This window comes from Meleagris gallopavo, chromosome 2, assembly GCF_905368555.1.
Source record: "Meleagris gallopavo chromosome 2, MGAL_WU_HG_1.1, whole genome shotgun sequence".
NCBI classification, from domain to species: Eukaryota; Metazoa; Chordata; class Aves; order Galliformes; family Phasianidae; genus Meleagris; species Meleagris gallopavo.
In genome coordinates, this window is record NC_139405.1 from 49,349,754 (window position 1) to 49,375,322 (window position 25,569).

A 25,569-nucleotide genomic window follows, 5' to 3' on the forward strand; every position below is an offset into this window, starting at 1 on the left:
ATTTCAACTTTTCCATCTCCAGCATGGAAACAAAAATATTCACACTGTTTATTTTCTCAGAAAGGTTTTGAAACCTCCGGATGATGAACACTAGATAAGGTGATGCACGGTTTAATATGCTCGGCCACAACGTTGCTATGCAAAGCTGGTAACTACCTGATCCGCTGCAGAGCTACGCTAGAAACATTCCTAATGCAGTCTCCCAGAGTTAACAAGCAGCCTTAGAGCAAACAAAAGCCTTTTTCATACTATTCTTGAAGGATTTGATAGCTCTTCTCACAGGTGAATTAAAAATGAGTAAGGCTACAGCATCCAGAAACAATATCACAAGAAACCACTGCTATCAGTACTTACAAGAGCTGGAGTATTCTCTAACCAGTTATCCTTGCAGCATATATTAGAGAGCAGAACTGCATATCGCAAAGTCCTGTGCTTATCTGGTGCTTATTTGAGATGACCTGAGGCTTAACCAGGAATAAATAATCTCAGATTCCTGTTTAATCATCATATATTCTTCTCCCGGCTTGCCTATTTTTTTCCTAATTCTACCATGATCTCTCAATGTCTCCAACTTCTCCATGACAACAGATGAAGAAAAGCAGCAAGAAAACACATCAGTTGTATTGGAACCTCCATTATTTTCCCATCCTATATGGGCCAACTTTCATATCTTCAATTCAAAAAAAAATAATGCTTTATTTTAGGGCCCATGGAAATAACACGTATTCTCAGTGAATCAATACGTCATGCAGTCACACTAATCACTTATTCCTTTAGTGTGACCAAAGTGGCATTAAGAAAAGCAAATAAGAATTAATTATCTTTAAGCAAAAGCTACGAAGCAGAGTGACATTGCACCTTTGTCAATAACTACAGAGAGGTCAGTTCATCTTTAACCAACATAAAATTGTACAATGATAAGAGAAACCCTGACACAGGATGTGGCTCTCTACAAGCAACTGAGGAAGAAGTAGGTCTTTCTGCTAGACTTACTGATGATCTAACACAACATAGCCTGGCCTATGGATCATTCATAAAGAGAAGGTTAACATCCATATTACCTAAATCTCTGCTAGAGTCTGCTTTATATATAGGCTGAGGAGGAAAATGATTACCCAGTAAGAGATTGGAATAGCAAAAAGAAAAAAGAATTCACACATCTATTGCATTTATTATTCAGTGGTGATGATTGTTTCCTCCTGACAGTTGACAGGGGGTGATAGATTTCCATCTCTTTATATTTCACTGGAGGAACTGGGAGACTAATCAGAGGAGGAAGGGCTGTTTCTCAAGACAGCATTACATTTAGTTTGCCTGCATAAAATCAGTGACAAATCCATAATAAAATCATTGCTCAGTGAAATTTCATGAATTAAGTTCAATTTATCCTCTTTTTCACAGGATTCCTGTAAAGCTCAATTTCCTGATTGCAAAAAATATTCACTATCACAGGTTGAGCAGAGCAAAATAGAAATAAGAAAAAATCTATTTCTATCTGCAGAACATGTCTGAAAACAGTAATCCTCATACAGGTGTGAAATAAATGCAAAATATTAGATTTAGTGTAACTTTAGTTGTAATTTTTATGCACGGTTGTCAATACTGGATATCTTTATTTATTTATTTTTCTCCTTTGTAGGTTTGAGATTGTTCATCTGTTTAGTAATATCCAAAGGTTGGAACAAAATAGGATATTGATGCTGCATGAAAATACAGGCTTTAAGCTCACTGCCCATTGCTTCTCCACTTGGTAAATACACCCATGGGCCAGCTGCAAAAACTGAGTTTTGTTCTCAACCAGTTCTGTGCGAGGTTGGCTCCATCAGTAAGCAAAAAATGTACAAGAGAAGTGATATCTTAAATGACAGATTTTGCTTGTTTAGAGGTCCTATATTTGATTTGAAACATCAAAATATTTGAAGTATGTAACACCTCTGTCACGTATTCCTAGCCCAAATAGGAGGTCTTGAGCAATTACCCCTGCAAATGAAAGGCAGCATCCCTGTGGGAAACTGCCAAGAAGCAGTCAGTTCTTGCTCTGGTGATGCTTCTTCTTGGAGACTGTGTGGGTTCCAGCTTGCAAATGCTCCAGAAGAAAGCAGTGGAGTGAAATTGGTGCGTGAAGCTGTTTGTGGGGGAAATAAAAGTTTGTTCAATGACCAAAAGCAGGAGTAGTGCTCTAATACTGAAGACCAGGCTTCGTGTCTCCTGAAGTTCATTAATTATGTGTCTGAGAAGATAAAAAAAAGGCCGTGATTAACAGATATCTTCTACAGAGCCATACTTTCCTAAAACCTCAAGGGTCCTACAGGTGCATGTCTAAGAAAAATCATTTTCTAAGCTCATGTGTGCTAAGTTATTGTTTCCTCATCCTTTAAAGGGCAGGACTTGGAAGATAAGGCTTCAGGTCTATGCAACAGACTCCATTTCATCTGAAGAGTAGAACTGGAACAGCCTGTGACAGTCTCACCACTTGGCCCATTAGCAAGATACTATTCAAATATTGATGTTCTATGACCACTTCAACTGATCAGTAACTGGCATCACTTCAGATATACTTACAAGGGCATTCCCATCAGCTTCCATGAATGGTTTCAAAGTTTAGAGAGAAAGCTGTAAAAAGAGAAGGGTTGTTTACTTTAGTTCCTCATTATATTTTCATCTAATATTAGTCTTGGCAACAGAGTGAAAAAAGGTTTAATATGACTTGTCTTGCCAGCTTCATCCTTCCTCATTCTCTCACTCTCTCAAAAATAGATCTTTCCTTAAAGTAACATTATGTTATGTGAAACAATTGTACTGATATAGAAGTCAACTATCAATAAGAACCACTAAATATTATCCAAGTTTTCTATTAAATAAGCATACTAAAACTCATCAATATGGTTTGATGGGAGCTGGTTTTTGTTAGTTTATTTGTTTTCAGAGCCTTTTGAATGGTTGTTTAGGGTGTTTTTTTTAGGAGATGAATAAATAAGTAAATATTGGAGTGTTTTTCACCCCCTTCTCAATGCGACAGACATCAATAGAATTTTTATTTCCACTTCAGCTGAGTTATTCTCAGTGTTTTCTGAGAATTTTAATCAATTAGTCTGCTGTCTTTCCTGAATGCAGAGGATTTAATAGTTCACTACCTTACAATAACTTGTAGCTTTCCAATCTGGAGAGCAAAATCTATGTAGTCCAATAGCATACGCTAGGGGTTTTATTCCAAGGATAAAAAGGTAACAAGTAGCTTTGTGTATACAATTTCATTTAGTACATTGATTACAATCAATAATCTATTCTCTACATTATTTTCCTTATGTTGGTAAAATGAATATATAACAAAAGAATCTGTGTAGCAGAGATAGTAAAGGAAAACATGCCAACTTCTTTGATGCAAGCAAAGTTCCTATAGAACTCATCTCTCTGTGTATCTAAGAATCACTCAATGAAAAAGGAGAGAGTAGAAGACTTTGCTGAGGTGAGCAAGAAGGGATTTCTAGAAATAGAGACACTTCAGAAGAATTTCTAACAAGAACATTTTCTTGTTATTAAAACAAAAAATTTAAGATATGTGCTATTCCTCCTACATAATAAATGTTTTATTATGAAAATAAAATATTGGGAAATAAAAACTTACTACTGGCTTCCAGCAGTGTCAAACCAAAAATAGAAATGCAAACAAGTTCACATTTTTCTGACTCTCAGCTTCTTCTATTCAAAAATAGAAGGACACACTTTCTAAAAGTGGCTCTAACTAAAGTATTATGAAGATGAGGAAAGATTTTATAGCAAATAATTTCAAGGATGTTTAGAAATAATAACTATTATAAACAAGCAGAGGAAACACCTTTACTTATACAAGCAAATTAACATTGACTTCAAATTCTGTGCCAAAAAGTAATGGAATAACAGACCAAATTATACTAATTATTGTGACATGTGGCCCTTTTTCCTGTCATTCTTCAGTTCATGTATGCTTTGAGGTTTTGGGGGCGAGGAGAGTGTGTGTAATTACACAAACTGCACAAATTTGAATCTGTCACTATACAAGAAATGAGAGGAGAAGCATTATTTAATTGGCAAGGAAATGTTTCCGCCTGCGTGACTTGTGCCAAAAGAGTTGCAATGGCTTCCAGCAGGTCTTTCTCAGTGATTTTAACTCAAACTTTTGTTTGGTTTCCAGAAACCAGCTAAGCAGTCTTTGAACCAGCATCCAGATTTCAAAAGCAGTATTGACTTCTGTCTCAGCCTAAGTAAGCATAAAATTTATTATTCCCTGTGTATGGAAAGGTGTAAAAATATGTTCACTAAAGACTGGCTCTTACACAGATAACCTAAACTTATTTCCCTTAAATAAACCTATTCTGAGTGAGATAAGTTACACTGTGAAATAACATTAATTTTTATGCTTACTCATGTTACTCAACTGCTGCCAAACCAACACTTAGGAAGGGCATGCCTTGTTTATCTCTGAACTATAGTGAAGTGCTTCATTTCAATTCTTCACAGTTGTTTCATGGGAGAAGCACCTATCCTTTCTGAATATATGAATGGATTAAGAGAAGGAGTTGGATAAATATAGTCACTAAAGAGGAGCTAGGCTATATCCACCCTACTGGATGGTCCACCGTGAGCCTACCAGGGCTGCCTCTAGCAACGGTAGTCCACCAGCAAAATTCCCTCCCACATACTATAGTTAGGATCTCCTGCTGAACCATGTCCATTCCATGCCTATGATCTGAGGTGGTCACACCATTCCTCAGGCTTTGCAGTAGTCCAGAAGCATGCCAGTATTTGGTGGTTTTGCTTTTAGAAGGTCTTTCCATAGCACTAAAGCTACATCTGATCCCAGGAGTTTAACAAGCCAGCAGGAGACAAGGCTGAGTTCACATCACAGGCTGTCTGTCCTGATTCCTAACTGGAAAAGATGCAGCAGGAGAACAAGTGGCCCAGACCACCTCATTTCATAGCACTCATTAAAGACTGCAGACATACATGTGCATATCTTTGCCCTGACTCAGGAAGACATTAAATCTGAAGTGGGGTATCACCTGCAAGAGGGTACCCTAACCACCAAGGTGAGGATGTGGTGTTCCAGTCCTCCCCTTAAGACTCCAAGATTGCAGTTAGCTGTGGTGGATGCTGATGGAAAATGGAGCAAGTCAGAGAGAGAGAGAAAAAAAATAAAACTAAACACAGTAAAAGTTCTTCCACTTCAGGGGTCTTTATAATGGAGAGAACAAACCTCAATCTCCCACATCCCACAGGATAAAACGTAATTAATCTACTGGATTAAATCCAAATAGAATGCTTTGACATTATCAGTTTGTAAACCTACATTTATTTAGCTTTATTTAGAGATGTCATTTAATTTCTATCTGAATTGAATAAATTATGCCGAAAGCGGTTTCAGGTAGAAGATTTCCAATTCAATTTTCTGAGGGTTTTTTGTTTTGATTCAACAGCTGAACTATAAATATCAGATTGCATATCTTTATTTATTAGTACAGCTTTAATCCTGCGCTTTCAAGAGTAGTAAACAAGTAGGTACATCAGAAATAGATGTTGCAATGAATGTGGAAACAAAGTAAGTGAGTTAACAGAAATATCTTGCAATCATTTCCATTTGACTGCATCATCTATTCTGAAATAAATCGAAATATCTCTGTTAAAGATCAAAGGCAAAGTTAAGTGGGGAAAAAGAATGAGAAAAAAAAGTTTGAAAAATAACCCACTGAATTTCCAATGATTGTCATTTGGGGAAAACAAGAAAAAAAAAAAGTTATCTTAATCCATAAGTAATACTCCTCTCGTGGAAGTTAAAATCTACATGGCCTGACACTGTCTTATTATGATGACATTGGAGTAAATCCGCCAGACATGCCTTCCAACCATCCCTCAGATGACATCCAGTGCGGGCATATGCTTTTCTGTTTTTGAGCAAAATATTTGAGCTATGCAATATGAGTCAAACTATTTGTATTGTAGAAGCACCCAATATGTGCATAGCTCAGTTTCTATTCAGATGGCATTGACACAAACTATTTAGAAAAATTCTATTTTTTCCAAGAACCAAGTAAAGGTCATAGGAAAACCTGGAAAATAAATGTTTTGCCTTCCATTTCTCACACTGGTCACTGTCTTTAACATATCTGCTAACTTTCTCTTTGGCTGCCTACCACAATCTGCACTTCAATGGGCAAGGAATTGACAGGCAATATGAAATTAGCAATAGCACTACAAAAATGTGCCTAGAAAATCAATGATTACTTAATCACTGATCTCACTCAGAAGCATTAGGAAAAACATTGCCTCAAATTAATTATAGCAGTGCTCGAAGCACTGTCCTGTGTCAAGGAGACAGCCTTATATAATAGTCCTAAATTATTGCATTACTTCTAACTGAGGTTGTTGTAACAATGCAGGGGAAAAGTTATCACAACGATTAGTAATTGCCCTGAGGGTTACTAGAGATCAATTTAATCTGTCAGAACCTTATCATTAGCTACTAATTAAACAGATCTAGTCAGTTATTTAACTAGTTAATTAAATGTCTAAATCAACTGTCCTACTTGCACAATCGATTTGTGATCTGCAGATTTTTTTCATTTCCCAGCTCACGAGGAAAGTCAGGTATTGAGCTGGTGACATGCAATAGGGCAAACAGGAAATGAAGCACTTTACACAAAAGCTCGTGGACAGTGCCACCTCAGCTGAGTCTCCATTACTCCGTATTTCCAAATGTAGATGAAACTACACCTTTGGTATTGAAAAGAACAAGTCTATTAAAGTATAATTATTAAAAAATCAGTCATAATTGTCAGAGAATACTTTCAGCATTGACCACAATAAATAAATTTAAGCGTATTAAGTAGAAAATAACCTTTGAAAAGCTGCAGAATTTCTTATAGCAGGCCTAGCAGCAAGGAAATTCATCTGCCACATTATAACAATATCAGTTATAACATTATTTTTAAAGGTATTTGGAAATGATTCACTCCCCCCACCTGCAAGCAATTCAAAAAGACAACTTTTGGGTCTGTTTGGGTGAGAGCCAGGATAAACTGGAACAAAGTTCACTGCTCCTGCCTCTGAGACAAAGAGGGTTTCCCATCGGCCTGAGGGGATGGTGGCCAGCCCTGGTAAGCTCGGCCAGGGAGCCAAGAGTGAGTGGTGGGGGACAGGCACTGAATGCTCCGAGAAAGCAGCTGCCTTCTAAAGGAAAGTGGCTGGAAAGAAAGACAAGTTTCAACAGAAGAGAGGAGCTCCAGATGCCACTGGGGCCTCCCAGGTGAAAAAAAGGACAATGCAGAAATTAGCAAAGCATTTCTGACCCGAACATGAATTTGCATGCAGACTCCTTACAACATTGAGCTGATTCCCAATGCTGTTCTGCTCTTGGAAAGTCATGCAAATCTCAAACAAAAACAAATGACAGAAGAGAGTGCATCATTCTATTCTCTGTTTTTCAGATCAGCTTTTCAGCAAACACAGCTTTGATGGAACATGGCAAGATCCAACACCTAAAGAGCAAACAAGAGGGATGTCTCCTCAGCATAAAGGACCAGAACTACATTAATGCTAAATGCAAACGGTGGCAGTGGCAGGAACCTGAGCAATCCTGACTGGAAGTCTGCTCTGAAAAACATTTGCTATGAAGGCATTGCAGAAGGTTTTATGCACTTGTTAGTTATGAAAAGTAAAAAATTTTAAAATATTAGGAATGACAGCAATAGCCTACTGCAAAACATTTTGTAAATGTGGAGGTCAAGATTCAGAGGAAAAAGTGGAAAAAAAGTAAAGGTATTTTCATCAAAATGAACCCAATTTAAATCAGAGATAATTAAAAAAATACCTTCCAGGTGGACCAGTTCATTTGGTGTGCCCCTATCATTCCTCAGCATCCTTTCACGAAGGACAGGAGCTTGCTTTGCACATCCTAGCTTCCTGCTCTGCCCCATGCCACCCCAAAGACAAAGCAACTTCAGGGCCTCCCCCTAGAACACAGTAGGATATTCTTTTTGGATAATTTTTAATTCTCCTCCTCCTCCCAAGTCACCATGCAAATGTAAATTGCCCTCAGAGAGAAGTGCTGTGGAGAGGGTTCAGATGCCTGTAGCTGTTCCTGCCATGACTGCAGAGCTGCCTCGAGGACACCACAGCCTCACACTAGTCCCAGCGGAGCCAGCGTGTGGGCAGCCATCATTTGACATAAGGACACGGAACCAAGACTGGAGTAGAAGCCAACTGGCCCATTCTATGCATGCAGCTCCTCTCTCTCTAAGGCACCATGGATGGAGTTTTCTCCTATGCTCCTATTTGAACAGTATGATCAGCCCTGATGAGAGGTGAAACAAGAACATTCAGTCCCATTACAGCTGTATGCAGTGAAATACATCAGCATAACAGAAGCACATTTCTGACTCCCATGGTTGAGGAAAAAAAGGCTAAAAAATTGCTGCTGTTTGCATACTCTGAAGTTTGGGTATGAATCTTCTTCCTTTCACCCAGGCAATGCTGGCTGTACCTATACAAAATGCCAACTATTCACACCTTCAGATAAACGTCAAGAGATCAGCTTTTTAAAAAGCAAAGCAAAATCATTATACTGATCCTTACGAGGATGAAACAATAAATAGCTTCTTCTTCCCTCAAAGACTTCCACTCCATGTATACAGTTCACAAACAAACAAACAGATACCACGAAAACTGCCTGATTTTTCATTAAGGGTTCAGGAGCACTGAAGAATTTATATTCTTTCCACCCTTCATAGTACGCAAAATACGCAAGTGATACTCAAGTCACTCAAGTGCAACAGAGCGATCCCAGTGGGAGGTATAGTGATGGCAAAGTGTCCTGACAGACTGCAATGTAGGAGGATGAAACTGCTTCTGGACTACAAAGAAGACTGGTTGGCTATAGAAATGTGCATGATCTCTTCTTCCTCCAGGAATAAGAGATTGAGGAATATGTGGACTGCTCACATCCATGCTTTACCAGAGAAATTTGAGTGTTATTTATTCCTAAATTCAAACCCAGGTCCACGTGCTAGCTAGTAACATGGAGTTTCTAAGACAGGGAGGCCAGCAAGTTGGGTGTGAGGCTGCGAGCCAGTGTAGTACTTCTAAGTTAGATCAAATATGGACTGCTGAGAGGTGAAAAAATCACTGCTGGGATAAAAGTTCACAAATATGACAAGAATAATGCTCTTATAAACTCTTTGTCCTTCAAATCCAACTTAATTAGCAAGGGCTTCCCTGTCTCTAGATGAATTCAGCAATAGATTTCATTTTCTGTTAATCACGTGAACTTCCTCTATAGACTCAGAATACTATCAGCTCTTCTTTACTTAAATTACATTTGCAGTGAGCAATAGGAGAAATCCACATAAGAAGAGCATAGTAATAAATATCTCCAAAATATCCTCCCACCAGCATAAAAAAAGGTCTTGTCCAACATGAGTAGTACAACCAGGCGGCCCAAGGCAATGAAATAAAATTTAGAAAAATACAATACTGGTTGCAAATATTTGCTACAATCTTTTCTGCAGACATCAGCACCTCAAGGCATCCAGGATTTGCTATCACTCTTGCTTCTTCAACACTATAGCCCTTGCCAGAACATCTACACAGAAATAAATCATTAAAAATGACAGTTTGATACTCCCTTAAATGTAAGCTCGACTATATTAGACACTTGCATCAGTTTCTTGAAACTTACACAAGTGAACACTCCCTCATTTTCTAAGAGGCTGTCTTCATTGCAGTAAAGTCTGAAAGTAAAGGAGGGAACGTTTCTCTAAAGGAAAGGTTATTGCAACAGAACTGTTTGCAGCAAACCAAAAATTGAATTTTTCACAAGAATGTTTTTTAGGTTTTCTCAGAAGATTTTAAATTTTAGATGTCACAAACTATACTTCGCCAGAATTTTTCCCTCCCAATTCCACAACACTGCAGTTCTCCCAATACTTTAGACAATTTGAAGTCCCAGTCTCTTTCTCCTGTTTTTATGATGAACTAGTACTATGCGGTTTGTCTCCTTTTGTTTGGATGAGTGTAGGCTGATGTAAAGTACCTCCATTTTTTAACTTAACTCCGTTACATATATATTTCAAGTTTTACAGAAGAAAAGTAAACAGCCTAAAAAACTACTAGACTTTCCACTGATAACAAATGTTAATAAATTCAAAATAAAATTAGCATCATCAAATGATCAATTTGAGGGTGACGGAGCACTGGAACAGGCTGCCCAGGGAGGTTGTGGAGTCTCCTTCTCTGGAGATATTCAAGTCTCGCCTGGACGCCTACCTGTGCGACCTGGTGTAGGGAACCTGCTTTGGCAGGGGGGTTGGTCTCGATGATCTCTAGAGGTCCCTTCCAACCCCTACAATTCTGTGATTCTGTGAAATATTTAGTGACAGTTTATGGCTTATAGTAATTGCAGCCTCAATAGTTAATCTTACTTTTATGATCTTCTTTCAAGAAATAATTTTTAATTTTTACTTGAATTTTCCTTCCCATGCCACGCTGGCAACAAAACCAACCAGATTAGGATACTAATTAATAAGCAGTAAATGCCTGGATAAAAGCTACCCCATGCTTAGTATTTCCCTTTGCAGAGCTATAATTTATACCAGTTGAAGAGTTAGAGACTAATACGAGGATTTGAAAAGTCCATAATTTGTCTCATTTGAAATCAGCTCACTTGATGACACAACTTTCAACACACACTTTTTCTGATCTCTCACTTGAGCTTTCCTCAAGTGCCACGACACATCCTGTTTGTGCTCGCAGCTAAATAGCTTTTTGTGCCTTCTTACCAGATGTTACAATTTAGGACATCAATTTTGCAATCATTATCAAGACCAACATGGTTATAATTCTCCTGCCCTGCTAAAGTCTTTGAAAAGTTTTGAAAAAAAATCAAGAAGTCTCTGAAAGATTTGGATACAACTCCTCTATGCATATCACTGGCAGAATACAACCGAGTTACTACTTCAAAATGAGTGATGATGCTTTTCAAATACATGGGCACAATCAGAAACACCTCAGCAAGGATACACAGCTCAAACGGAAGTATCTGAATGTAAAATCTTACACAATACCAGTAAGCACCCAATTTCTTGAGAAATCCATTACTCCCCATTCCTTAAAATCTGAACTTATATCCAGTACACCACATTCAGTAATGAGAATTAACTTGAAAGAAGTCTAAATATGAGCAAGATAAGCCCCAAACTCAAGCAAACTTAACATGCCAAAATGACAACTTTAAACCCTATTGACTAGTGTGAAAGTTTTGTTAAACTAAGAGGTTGACACTGTAACAATGACAACAGAAGATTTTTCATCTTCAAGGTATTGTTAGTCCTGCTCTGTACTTCTCTTTCACAGTTTCAGAGAATACAGTGTTTTTGTTGAATAAACCTGAAATCTTGAAAAAAATAAGCTTAATAAACTTTCTTAAGAGAATACACAGAAAAAACAAGGACGGGTGGTTTTATCCAGAAACATAGACTAGATTAAATGGTCTAATGTCTAAATGACTAATTAAACAAAAATAAACATTTCCAACTTGTGCATTTCCTTTTCTTCCTTTTTTTCCCATTTATCTTCCTTTTTGTCAAAATCTGTACCCCAACATAGGGTGACAAAAAACATTAAGTGGAATAAATTTTAATAATAGAATCTTAGAATGGTTTAGGTTGGAAGGGACTTTAGAGATCATCTAGTTCCAATCCCCCTGCTATAGACAGTGACACCTCCCCCTAGACCAGGTTGCTCAAAGCCCCATCCAGCCTGGCCTTGAATGCTTCCAGGCAGGGGGCATTCATAACCTCACTGGGCAACCTGTTCCAGTGTCTCACCATCCTCACAGTAAAGAATTTCTTCCTAACATCTGGTCTAAATCTATCCTCTTTCAGTTTAAAGCTATTTCCCCTTGTTCTCTCACGCTGTCCCTATTAAAAGACCCTCCCCAGCTTTCCAGTAGGGTCTCTTTGAGCACTGAAAGGCCACTGTAAGGTCCTCCCCACCACGGAGCCTTTTCTTCTCCAGGCTGAATAATGATGCCATAACTAAATTTTATTATGTCCTTGTTTAAAAATATTTGTATTTCAAAATCTACTGAAGCATTTAAATATTAATTTTGTAACTTGAAAACAACTCAGCAATAATGTAAAACAAACATTTGCAAGGTTAGAATAGGAAACCCACCTCTCGTGATGTAGATGGGGCTTTTATCCTCAGTACATGATTTGTTGAGATTTATGAGGAAGAAAATATCCAAACTATTCCAGCAAGAAAATCAAAGTACTCCAAAGAAAAGGACTTTTAATTTTATCTTAAATGTCTGCTACTTCAGAGTTTAAACTCCAGTTCTTAGCAGAAGAAAGTGAACTGACCACAAGTATTAGGACAAAGGAATGCTGAAATGTTGAACCCAAAGTAGCCAAGGCTGAAACTCTACAGGGTTTTGTAAGTCAGGTCAGTAGTTGTAATAGCTCTATAAACTGGATGTCAGTCAAGGTTTTGGCACATTTCCTAAAGCGTTGCACATGCAACCAGTATGTTCATACTGTATGAGTTCTTTGAAAGTAAAAGAATGCATGAGAAACAGTGGAGGAAAGGTAGAGATTTTAACTGAGCAACTAGTATTCTCACACATCAGCAAGCAGCCGTAAAGGGCCCAAACGTACCGCAATGGAATATTTTATAAAGTGATGTAATGGACCAAAACAGGATGAAAATAATTTGGTGTGCTGAGTAGCTATCTCTAAAGCACTGCAAATGTTTCCATCAGGAGGCGAGCAGGCTATCATGCAACCATCATCTGAAAGTTGATCTTGTCAGAAATCTTCGATATAGGAAAAAACCCTATGGACTCAGGAATTAGATGACAGAAGAACAAGATCTCTCTTCTGTTGTTGCAGAAACCTAAGACCAGAGTTCAATTGCTGTCATCCACTCTTCTAGAACTGTATCTCCACAATGCATCTTTGTTGGCAACTCAGTTTATTCCACATACAGACAACGTATTCAGAATACAGACAACTAACGGTGAGCCTTGCATCCCCCTGCAATAGAGTATGCTATGTGGCACTTAAGAGAACAGCTTCAATCTTAGTCTCAGCAGGAGGGAAAGTGCTTTAAATGTGCTGATTGTATACCTGGGTGCAATCCGCAAGACTCTACATAGAGACACAAGACAAAAATCACCCCTGAAAAGAACCCCTCCAGTGCACTAAATTGCCAGTACATAATAATAATACTTTCTGCTTCTCCACTCCACCCCCTTTACCTCCTTTCCCAATTTCCTATTTGCTCTTAACTGAAAAGATATTCAACAGCAAATTCTGGAAATGCAGTTTCCTCCTTAACACAAACATTTTCACAATGTTGCTTTCGGAGAAATTCTGACTATTTGACATCATCTTTGCTCTCCTTGAGCTTTACGAGATTCACACAAATAATTTGATTGTACTAGGGAGATACAGAAAGCTCAGGCACGCAAGCAAATTAGTATCTGTCTGCTAAGACATATTAAACTATGGTAGAGATTTAAGCTAAACTAAATTACCTAGCAGCAGCATTTGCTTTAGATTAGGAGAAAATGAGCATAATTAATATGACTCAGCTCATGCAATACTTTGATAGCGATTTTACCAAAAAGCTATACCGAGAGGAAACACATAGACTTCGATGCACTGAAGAATAAAAGCATGAGTTCTCTTGAGACCTTGCAAGAAGAAATGTGGATAACAAAGCAGCTACACAATGTACCAGAGAAGAGAACTATGTAAAATTATTTACAGTTTTACCACCCAAAATATTGTTAGTTTTTTGGTGAAAAGTTAGTAATGAGGATTGCAACATATTTATTTCCATTATAATAGACTGTGTGTGACGTACTGTAAGAGTACAGAAGAGAAGCAGAATTCTACTCTCAACAGTATCCAGTTTAAGACAGGTTACAAGAAAAGGTTATAGACAAAAGCCAGAATTCCAAGATAGCGATGAGACTATAGTCACCAGAATCATGTGTTAGGTTTCAGATAGTGTCAAGTTTCATGTCAGTGCCTTAGCAAGGAGCTTAGAAAAATAATAATGGAAGAGTTTTAGGAGCATATGAAAGCACTGTAAGAGGGGAAAGGAGGGAATTCAAAATGAGAGTAAAAAATCAGTTTATGTAAGATAGTGTCCAGAAGTGTAAATAGGCTGGGAGACTTCAACAAAGAAGCAGAGAAGAAAATTATACCACTGCAGTGAGTTTCTAAGTTTATATGAGGAGATGAAACTGTTTTTGTCAAGATCAGAGAATTGGAGATTTCAGTAAACAGAACATGAAATAATGACAACCTATATGACAGTTTATTCGTGTGCATGGAGAGTGAAAACAGTTGAAAGAATGTGCAAAATTAACCATAGCTTGGAAACAAAGATAGAAAACTGAAGAAGGTGCTTGAAACATAATTTCACCATCAAAAGTGAGAGGGGATGATTTAGCAGTTGGTCATGCTCAGTCCAGCTAAAGTCTGAGCCACAGCATATTGGAGAGATAGGCTAAACTCTGCCAGAAAAAAAGATAGCTTTTATGTTATAGGAGTAGACCTTCTGTTTATGAATGGAGAATCCAAGCTGATGTATGTAAACAAAATCACTCAAAGGGCAGAGAAGAAATGGATCAGAAAACAGGATCCTTTAGCAGACAAAATACAATATTTTGGGATATACCAGCATCTCCTGAAAGATTATTAATTTGTCTCAAAAAACAGATGGAGAACCACTGGCAGTCAGAGTCACAGAAAGTAAGATTTTAAGTAGAGATTCTCAGAAAAAGAGTCAAATATAAGTGCCAGGATTAAATGATGGCAGAAAGCAGAAGTTTTTGTTGATCAATTGCACTTAATTAAAGAAATTAATATACTAGTTGAGAAAATGGAGAAAGATTAAAGAAGGTTCTAGGGAAAAGGAATCCTCATCCTCCAAATGAAGAAGCCATATCTGCAGGTGAAGCAGGTGAAGAGGTGCTAGTAGGTGGGACAAGGCTATGCCACTTCGTTGATTTTTTCTTCTTGGAAACAATCAGCAAGACCTGTTTAGAGATGAAAAAGACAAGAACATGGGGACAATTGAAGTATGACTTGGCTATGCCAGAGGCAGGGGATGAAGCTCAAGGAGGACAGACAAGCTTCCATCAGAGGAATTTAGTCTATTCATGGGACATTTCCAGAGATGCCCCACAGCAAAAGCAAAAGAAGCAGACACTGGAGGGCATTCAGACTGAAACTTGATGAGAGGAGAGAAGGGAACAATTAGAGAGTAGAGGAGGCTGCAGAAGAGAAATATTTTTAGAAATGAATGTCACTAAGGCATAAACACATATAGATACTTTGAGAATGACAGCTAAATGAGCTGTCTTTAACTGCGTGCATTGCTTTTCAGAAAAATCCTTAAAATACAGAAACATGGCTCTGCTTCAACTGAGAGAGAAACTGAAATGCAGAAAGGGGTAATATAAGTGTATTACCTCAGTGCCCACCTCCCAGCTCAGTGATTGTGTAACCACACACATCATTATTTCATTAGCAGTAAGAGATGCAGCAGGCAGGACCCTTTGTCCAGGCCCATAAATAGTACTAGCTACATTAGCCATAAATCGTACCAGGTACCTTAGCAGATGGCTCAGTGATCCTTTGAAGATATATCTTTGCACAAAATAATGTAACTATTGAACCTGTCATTTAGCAGCACAGCCCTCTGCAAAACACTCTGCATTACTGCTTCTATGTCCAGAGCCAACAGCATCTGAGAATCTGCCCAAACCTCACCATGACAAGCTGATTTGCAGCATGTTCCATGTCTATACTATTTATTACAGGGAGTGTACAATACTACTTCTACACAGTTTCTTCATGTGTTACCACTGCGCCTTTTTCCAAACGTATCTTCATCCCATTTTTCCCACAATTGAGTCATGATTTTTTTTTTTTTTTTTGCTAGGGTACATACAGGCATGCAGGAGGGATGGGCAAGAGGGTCAAGTGGGATCACTTTGCCACCTGGAATTAACAAGGATAAAATAGACCAGAACAGTTTAACCTTCACTGAAGATCTCTAACCCATGCCAGCTTAATACCTTCCCCAGTAGACTTTGCAGCAAACACACAGACGTAGGAGTGCCTGCCCTGCTGGGCATGCAGTACCCTGCTGCTACATCCAATTGGGGAAACACACTCAAAACCGAGAAGCAAATTTTGCTTTCTGACCACTGGACAGCCTCAGAAGAAATCAGATCTCCCAGTACGCAGGAGAACAAGCAGCAGGCAGCTTGCACAAGAAACTCACGAGGACATTAGAAGCCCGGTATAACTGGTTCTTGTCATTTACAGAACAAAACAGAGTTTTCTGTCACCCTATTTCTTCCAGGATCCCATGCAGGTGCAGTCCTGGAGCACACGCTTACAGACAGTATATACTTTAATGTGCTATTTCACCTTCCCATGCTATTAAATTGGGATAACTTGTAAACAAAAAACAAATGCTGCAGCACTGTGAGTACCCGCTCCTCCTGCTTTGAGGAGTAAACTGCTCTCTCTTAGGTGCAGTGAGACAGAAAGCTGGGAGAAGTCAAAATGGTGAAGCCTCTGAAAGCAGAGAGCTTCAAAACCTCTGACTTGAGGCACAACACAGGACTGCATCCTGCTCAAAGGGTGTGCACCCATGTCACCAGAGTCAGCACCTAGAGAGGGGCACAGTTTCCTTACCAGAAGGAGGCATTTTGCCTCTAGAAACTGTAAAAAAGTCACCACAGGGGAAGGTACAGAAAGAACATTTGATGAGAAGATACCAGAAAAATTCCTCTCCCATTTATGAGTTGTTGAAAATCATGAAAAAAATGGTGTAACTAGCAGACAAGGAAATCCTATTGAATTAAATTGCAGCTCCTGAGCAGAGACAATGAGCCTTCTGAGGACTGCAATTAATATAACTGACCTCAGTTAAAAAAAAAAAAAAAGTTTTAACTCTACACCCTAAAAAGGACTTACTGAAAGCAAACAGGTAAGGAAAAGATTAAACAAAGTGTTAACCTCAGCTTCCACCAGAGGAGCATCCTTTGCAGGAAAACTGGAGTCCAGACATATAGTCAGTATTTTGGGTTTTGTGTTTCAGGGCAAAGGACAGAAGATAGTAATTCCAGATGTCCTATTTTTCATAGTGAGAGTGAACCTATTCACATAGTACTTTCTCTGCATCTTTACTGCATCTATTCACGTCTATGACAAAAAGATTAAAATTAATGTATTCCAAGATCTTTTCATATTGAAAACAGAAGTCAATCTACCCAGCACTGTCACCACAAAACATTACATTCTACCATCGTATTACACAGTACATACTCTACAAATGATACTAGCTTTGTACAGTTCTAAGAACCTAATATCAATAAAGGGACTGCTAGTTCCATATTGAATGCTTCTCTTCACAAAGATCCTATTTGCCTGATGCAGTGATGAGTACGCTGTCACCCTGACCTTTGCTGGATCTTATTGAAACATAACTGAATTGAACTTGTTCAAAGTAGAAGTTGTTCATACGCATCCTGATACTTGTCCTCACTCCACAAACAAGCTTCACTATTCCTGATGAATTCATTATTTTTAGTTGACCCATTTGCTTTTTTAAACTATAGCAGAGGAAAAGGGGAAGCATAAGATCTTTTACACAGCCATTTATAAAGAACAGCAATTTCGTGCCAGTGTGAACTTCCCTTATTGCACCAACTAAATGTTACTTCTCATTGACTAAAACTAGTCTTTTTGCTTTAAGAAGGAAAAAAAAAGAAAATATATGTCACTAGGCAGAAACAACTACGTCCGTCACTTAAAATCAAAGAAAGAAGCCACAGCCTTACCAACAGGGAATTCTGTCGGAGAGCCACACTTGTCCTGTCAACTCCCATCCCTCACGAAGCAGAGAGGAAACTCTTACAGGAATTGGTTGCAAAGCTGAAGTTGCCCAAGAGGAAACTGGTGTGTCTTTTACAAGTCATGACTATGCAAACCACAAGCCAGGCATCAAAGTAAGTGCTAAAAGCCATGCCTATCAGAGCAATTAACACTGGAACCACGCTAGGTAGAAGTAAAATTGAGCATGGAACAGAAAAATAAGAAATATTTTCAGATAGATAGTTTTAAACATTTTGTTTCACAAATAGAAATTGGTTAAAAACTTAGAATCAAATACATCTGAAAAAAGGCTCTGAGTGCATTGTGGAAGACAGCAGAGCATGGGATAGGTTCTCTGTAACAAATCCCACTGTGCAAGTCTCAGCACAGTCTCAGTTGCTGACCCATTCTTCAGGGGCCCCTTCAGCTTCGCTCTCCCAGGGGTCCTCCAGGGAAGAACCCTGCACCCAGAGGTGCTGAGGGCGCAGGGCAGCCCAAGCCCAGACATGCTGAGGAAACCCCTTGGGACAAAAGGAAGGATGGGCATGAAGCACAACCGGTTCTTTTTTTCTGGGTCACCTACAAGGTGTGTCCCAGGAAACAACATCCAAATAGGGATGGGGCTGACAGCAAGGTCTGCAGAGGAGCACATGCTTCTAACAGTTTTGCACCATTTTTATTTCCCATTTTTCCTTTTTGAATACCTGATGTACTGACAAATCAAAATGAACAGTTCTATCAAAAAAATATGGGGCAGGTGCCTCAGTAAGTTACATTTTGATTAGTCCTAGGAGATAAAGAAAATAATCAGGACCTGTAGCTTTGGGTACTTTTCTGGCCTATGCATTCAATAGTATCAGTCATGCGTATATAGACTTACAGAACAAATCAACAGTTAACAGTAGCATAAAAAAATAAATTTTAATTATGCTCTTTATACTGTTCTTTACCTATTTCACATATTGAATTAGTCTAGAATAGACTGAATGTGCACTGTTAAATCTTCTTCAAAGTGACAAACATTGTTAGAAATAAGGTAGATTGTCTCATGCTTTGAAGTGAACTTCCCTTTCTACTCTGAAATATTACAGACATGTTTCTTCAAAGCAGCACAGAGTTGTGCTGTCTAGGGATGCTCAGGATTTCCTCAGATCTCTCTCTGCTGTGGTACGCAAATTCCAGAGTCCACAGGGAGATACAGGAACCACCCAGAGGTCTGACTGCTTTACTATTCAACACGATGAAATTATAGTGCCACCTGTAGGACACCCCGAAGAAATTTAATTTGGGCCTTGCTAATGCCACAAATGCCAGTTGTCATAATTATAAGGCTTTCTAGTAGTCTTGGCAGAAGCATAAGTACATAGAAAACAGGTGAGTCACATCAGTCTATAGGGAGTATCTGGAACACCTGGTTCACACTGAGTAACACGCACTGTTTTCTGTATATCAGAGCACACAGACAAAGATATTTTGCCACTGAGATGAATTTTTTGTAGGATGAGAATATACTAGAGCAAGGAGTTCATTGGCTATCCATATTGTGCCTCTATAGCCAGGAGAGAATTACCGTATTTTCAGTAACACCCAAGCCAATGAACCAATCACTCTCAAACACACAAATCTGAGGAGCGCTTCCACCAAGGCTGCAAGCATTCTCTCTTTTTTTAATCTCCTTTACAAAGCACAAGTAAATCATTTTGCTTTAAATCTACTTTTTAGCTGTCAATCGCATAACCACATGCATTATACTTTTGTGACTGGTATTTGTGTGTTCCGTGCATGTAGTATTTTGCTTCAACTTTGGGAAGTGCTAGTTAATCCTTCAGAATACAATAATAAACTCTCTTTTTTTTTTCCTGTTTACCACTCATTTTCCACCTTCTCTAACACAAAACAGCTAAGATGATGCCTGTAAAAACTTCTCTCCAATGTATCATCTGAAGATGAGCAGTAAGACAAAGTTAAGTGTATGAATTTTTGTTGTTAAATTTCCATTAATAACATTTGAAGTGGAAAATATTCAACTGATTAACTTAATGGCTCTATTGCTGAAAACATCAACTTAAAAGAGAAGAACACGTTCAAAGACATCTTCTCCTTAAGGTGCAGCTGTAGTCAAAAAAAAACAGAACAAAATATTCAGACAAATGGGGCAGGGAATGGTGAATAATATAATAGGTGTAGGAATGCTTTTGTGTGAATCAATGATACAGCCCTGTGTAGAAGATAGTGTAAAATAATCATCACCAATATATAATGGAAAGAATACTGTGAGACTAAATATCAGTGAAGACAATGATCAAGAATTGACAGAAAAAGGTCTTGAATCAAAATGAATTTAAATATAAACAGCTTTGTAATGTGAAATAACTGATAAGAGATTCAACATAAGTATTTTAAAACTATTATTTAGACTGGGAAATACATCTCTTTTCTAGTTGTATAAAAATAAAAGCAAGGCAGGCAGGGGAAACAAACAGTTAAAGGTGACAAAAAAGACAGACTGAAGGAAGGGAAATTTTGGCACATTGTTTGGAAATCACCACTCCAGTAAAAGTGAGTGTGAAAGTCTGTGCAAAGTTGAAATTATTACTCTGTGAAACAGAGCAAATAGTGAATAACTGTGCACAGAGAGCAGCAAATAAAGTTTTTTCCAGGAACATTAGGTTGACATATACATAGCACAGGATAATTTTATTGTTATTACTATTAGCTTCTCAAAGACACGGTAGAGATGAAGAGTAAGAAACTGTCACTAGCTTCTGAGTGATGATGCACATCACAGGAAGAAAAAGTTCAATAGGGTGAGTGATGTAAGGAGTTAAAAAGTGATGCTGAAAATTGTGCGTAAGTATGTTGAAGAAATCACTAAGCTCCTGTCTGAGGGAGTGAGTGGGGGAGACCGGGGCAGAAGGGAGATGTCTGGAATCCTGGAGCCCACAGGGAGTCTCATGCTAATACAACTACAAGAACACACAAAAACTTGAAAAGCGCATTATGTAGGAATTCCCAATGCTCATTAATCTGACAAGCTTCTTGCGAAGAAACAAATGATTGAAGAACCAGAATAACCAGAGCTGTATATGCCAGGAACATGAGGGCAGCACACAGATTAATCTACCTCTCTAACATATTCCTACAGCAGATTTCATACTTGTTTCATAAGGATACTGCATAGGGGAAACATCTGCTGGGTTGAGAATTTGAGACGTGGTACTTTTATTTTTTCCTTTAGGACGAGAAGCACAGGAATCAGGAAAAAAAAAAAAAAAAAGTGATCCAAGTCACAGATTTGCAATAGAATCTCATTAGATACTGTGCCTTTTTAATTAAAATTACTCTATTAATCTCTGTTTCTTAGTAAGTGGGAAAATAAGGTATCATTTTAGCCTTCCTCTGCCTATTCAGCCATGTAAGTATCCGATGAAGATACACAAAGGTATCGGAAAGTCACAGACAGCAGATTATATATCACTTATTAAAATGTATATGTATATATCGGTTGTGTGATGTCTGTCTCAGGCTTGAGACCACAAGTGGAAGAGTTGTATCTCTGTCAAGTAGTATGATTCATACTTGCCATACCCGACTGTTACCTGCAAACCAGTTGTTGCTGGCACTTGATATCTATGATAGAAAGCTACCAACTCTCACTACCAAAATGCTTTCCTCCTAAGCAATAAACTTCTGTGAAGATTTTTTCTGTTTTAACTCGCTTTATAACTAGGTGAATTTGAAGCTGAGAGAACTAGGAAGACCTTGAGCACTCTGGTGCTGAGAGAATAGTGAGATGTCATATCCATATCACTCCAGCTTTGTATTCTTCTCTCCCCAGGACCACATCAACCTTGTGGGAGTATGATTTTGCAGAATTACAGGGAAATCAGCTGTGTATTTACCTCTAACTTTGAGAATAAAATGCTGATGGACTGGCTGCATGGGGGGGGGGGGAAGGAACAAGCACTAAGGGGCTCCCACCCAGCTCTGGCACTGACTCACCTCTTGATTGGAACTGACACATCCATGGCTCAACCTCCACACTTTTAAAGGAGGCATATAGTAATCACCTGTGTTAGAGGAATGTGAAGAAAATTCACTGATAACTCTATTTTGGAGTTCTTCAAAATAAACATTTCACAGGAGGGCAGTATATTAGCTGTCTTTTCAATTACACTGTTATCGGAAAAGAGAAATGAAACAGTTTCCAGAAAAGTGACTTGAAAACAGATGATTGCCAAAGTTAAACATTATGCAGTGGTTTTACTGCAGCACTATACTAACGGAGGAGTTCGGTGTATGTATGGAATTCTAAATCCTACTATTTACTTAGAAGTCATTTCTTGCAGAACTTTATGCCACCCTTTCCTTTCATCTTAGATAAAAAGCCTTCTGCAGTTCCAGTTGTATTAATATTGTTGCTGCACAGAAAGAAAAAGGAACAAGGATCTTTATACAAATTTTTATATAAAAAAAATCTTGGGGATAAGATGGGATTTGTTGAATGTAATGCTTTTCTTGAGAGGGAAAAATTAACCAGTAGAATATACTCTATAAAGTTGAACTCTGAAATTCCTAAGGCTAGCACACCTATATACTTGTAAAGAACCAAAATAAGTATGTTTCAACCCAAGTGTAAGATTAATAAATAGATAAAAAGCCAGTGCAACTATTTATCATCACATTTAACAGTTTGCCAAAAATTTATCAGTAAGTAATAAGCAACTTGGAGGTAACTCACCGAAAAAGCACTGAATTTCGTCATCCACTGGGGTCTGCTGCATTTAAAAGAAAATTCTGTCCTTAAACAGTCATATGAAATGTAGAATGTATTGATTGCCTTCAAGATTTTAACTTGAAAAAAGTCCTTTTATGAAATAGCAGCAAGAAAAGGCTGACCTATTGCCGTATTTTTGCTTGCACACTTATTTCCCAAGTAATGGCTTTTAGAAATGGTACTGTCCCTAGGTGTAAACACACCATCTCTACCATTTAGATCGACTGAATTAAATTCCTTCCTGACACACTTTTTGTGTGAGTTGTTATGAGGAGAGCAGCCAGCTGCTGAGCCCCCAGGCCCTCAGGCAAAATGTGTCATGCAGCAATGCCAACATGTTTACCAGGAAGTGCTCCGACCTCAGCTGCGTGCTTGCTTCTCACCGGCATTTTGTGCTGAGGTTGCAGAGCAGTAGCATTTTCTACTTCCTCTTTCTCGCTTTTTCACCACAGCAGTCATCCTCAGCACAGCAACCCATCTATCAGCATGAGAAGGATGAATGTTGCTCCCTAGTCATTCTTTCTATCTAGCTACAATTTTTAATAATTCCCCCACTCTCTCACCATATCTGAGCTTTTCATCATCAGCAGCCAGTCATACTAAGGTGAGATAAGAAAATTAAAGCATTTTGTGATACATCATCATAAACGTTTGAGTCATTGTGGTCTAGTGATTAAAGTCTCCCTCTCTATTTTACATAGGCTTCTTATACTAGTATTAAGCACTAAGATTTAAGAAATCTTGGTAATTTTTTTTTTCCAAGTAATTTTTCTCTAGTTTAACATGAACTCAATATGGCACTTCACTGTGGTACTACATCTGCAGATCTCCAAACAACTTGAGGAACACAGCTTAGTGTTGAGCCAATTCTATGAAGGAAAGTGAGAAGTTAGGACAAGATTGTATGCTGGTGGTTAAACTGAACAAGTAAGGAAAAAAACCAAGAGCTTCTGTTAAAACTCTATCAGCACTTTCACGCTGCTAAATATAGCAAGTCTGTACAAAAGCGCAGAAAGCTTCCCATTCAGGCACACTGAGGATATCTTATTGGTTTTTGCATAGTGACTGGGGAGCAACTGCTTAGTTAAGTCTCAAAAATCCCTCCAAGTCTTCCTTGATTAAGGAGGCAGTGTTTTCTACACTATTGTCAAGCCGCTGATTTTCAAGTTCATTACCACCAGCAGAAATTTATTTTCCTTTTATACCAGAATGGACAATTCATTTGGCAAGCTCATCTGAAAGCAGATTCAAAGAGAAGACAAAGAGCCTATCCACTGCTGTCCACCCGCGCAGCCATCATGACTCAGTGCTGTTCCTACGCACTGTCCCCGACATTTCAAGCAGGGCTCAAATCTCCTCCATCCCACCATCACTCCTACAGAGCTGTTCTGCTACTAGAAACAACTGCTGAGACCCAAACGCCTCATGACACAAGGCTTTGGGCATAACAGCACTTCGGCAAACACTTTCAGATCATCTCACACATTTCAGAATTGGTAGTTCCTGTTAAGTTTTTTGTCTGATCAGAAAAGAGACAATAGGATCAAAAGAGACACCATGAGCAATACACATGATGCAGCCGGATGCTACAGCAAGGCTCTGCAAGGGAGATTACAAGCAGAATAGGAAGGCAGAGGCCCTTTTGAAAGTCTTCACAGCATCAGAAAGAGCTCCACAATTAAAACAAATTTTCTTGAACACTACAAAGCCCGTGTTAGTCTATGCTGACTGAGAAGAGGATAGATGTACAGATTTCATTCCCAGCACTTTCTGTTACAGAAGCTTGGTTGTTATGTAAAAAGTATGGATAATCTGAAGGCCTCAAAAAGATGAAGGAGGTGAAGTATCTATCTTTGACAATGAAGAAAATAGATCCTATAGGTTTGAGTTTTTACATGTGTTTTGGTTTTTGGATTTTTTTTTTCCTTCCTTCCTAAATTACTTATATGCCAGGTTTGAAAAGGAAATAAAAACATATTTTTAGCCTGATCTCTGAATTGGATGAGAGTCAAAGTAATCCCAAACCCACTCTTTGACAGTGGCCAACAGCAGGAGCCAAAGTAGAGTGCAAAGGAACAAAGAAAAACATGAAGTGAGGACCTGCATGAGCATATTTGGCCTTCCATAGTTTGGGGACATCCTGAAGAAAATTTAGCACAGCTTTGTCTGGTGCAACAACTCTTAACTGCCCCTCTTTTCATTAAATTATGCTACTTGCTTTTTAGAACGATTTTTACTTTCAGCAAAAGAAAACCCATACCAAGTCACCATATTTAATTTTGTGGTATGTGAAAAAGTATTTACATTTTATTTAAACATGCTGTTTTTGTTTTGTTTTGTTTTTTTTAATTAGGTGGCACATTTTAATTTTTGTATCAGGAAAAGTGAGCATTCATATCCAGGTAACCATCTCTGTGCCTGCCATAACAGGCAGTCCTTTATCACATTACATCTCAGTCCTCTTTTTGAAACCGAGTAGCCCAATGCAATAAAACTCTAGCTCCAACTTTCTGTACCTTGTTTCTGATCTTTGTTTTCAATATTTTAATTAGTTGTTAAACCACAAAAGACACTTGTCTTATCTTGTGGCTGCATAGCCACCACAAGACTTTGTAATATCTCTGCCAGACGATGTCCAGAAATCCACGTCCAATCTATTTATGTGTAAATAGCAAGTAGTGCAAGAGCAAGTAGTGCAGTAGGCCAGTGAATCTGTAAAGCAAAATGAAAGCTGAGGATCTGACAAGTACTGCCAGTGAGTAGTAGCTATAGTCTCATCGACTGATCAACACTGCACTTCTGGATACTAACATTGTGTAAAGTCAGGCTGATCTATTGTGTGAACCATACCAAGGC

General features: G+C 38.4%; 1 protein-coding gene across 6 annotated transcripts in view; it reads right to left on the bottom strand.

Moving 5' to 3' along the window:
• The window catches only part of IPCEF1 (interaction protein for cytohesin exchange factors 1), a 72,639-nt gene that overhangs the window by 38,256 nt on the left and 8,814 nt on the right, over positions 1-25,569 (bottom strand). For 2 of the 6 annotated variants that reach the window (XM_085217064.1, XM_031552461.2), the window contains exons 1-2: positions 17,903-17,990; positions 2,563-2,613 (exon numbers count right to left, since the gene is read on the bottom strand). The exons of 1 other annotated variant lie outside the window; for it this stretch is intronic. In XM_085217064.1, coding sequence (XP_085073190.1) covers positions 2,563-2,586 — 24 coding nt within the window. In that variant the 5' untranslated portion in view covers positions 2,587-2,613; positions 17,903-17,990. Of the gene's footprint in view, positions 1-2,562; positions 2,614-17,902; positions 17,991-22,677; positions 23,062-25,569 lie in introns of those variants that run through there. 3 more of the 6 variants (XM_031552464.2, XM_085217061.1, XM_085217062.1) reach the window with 3 other exon arrangements.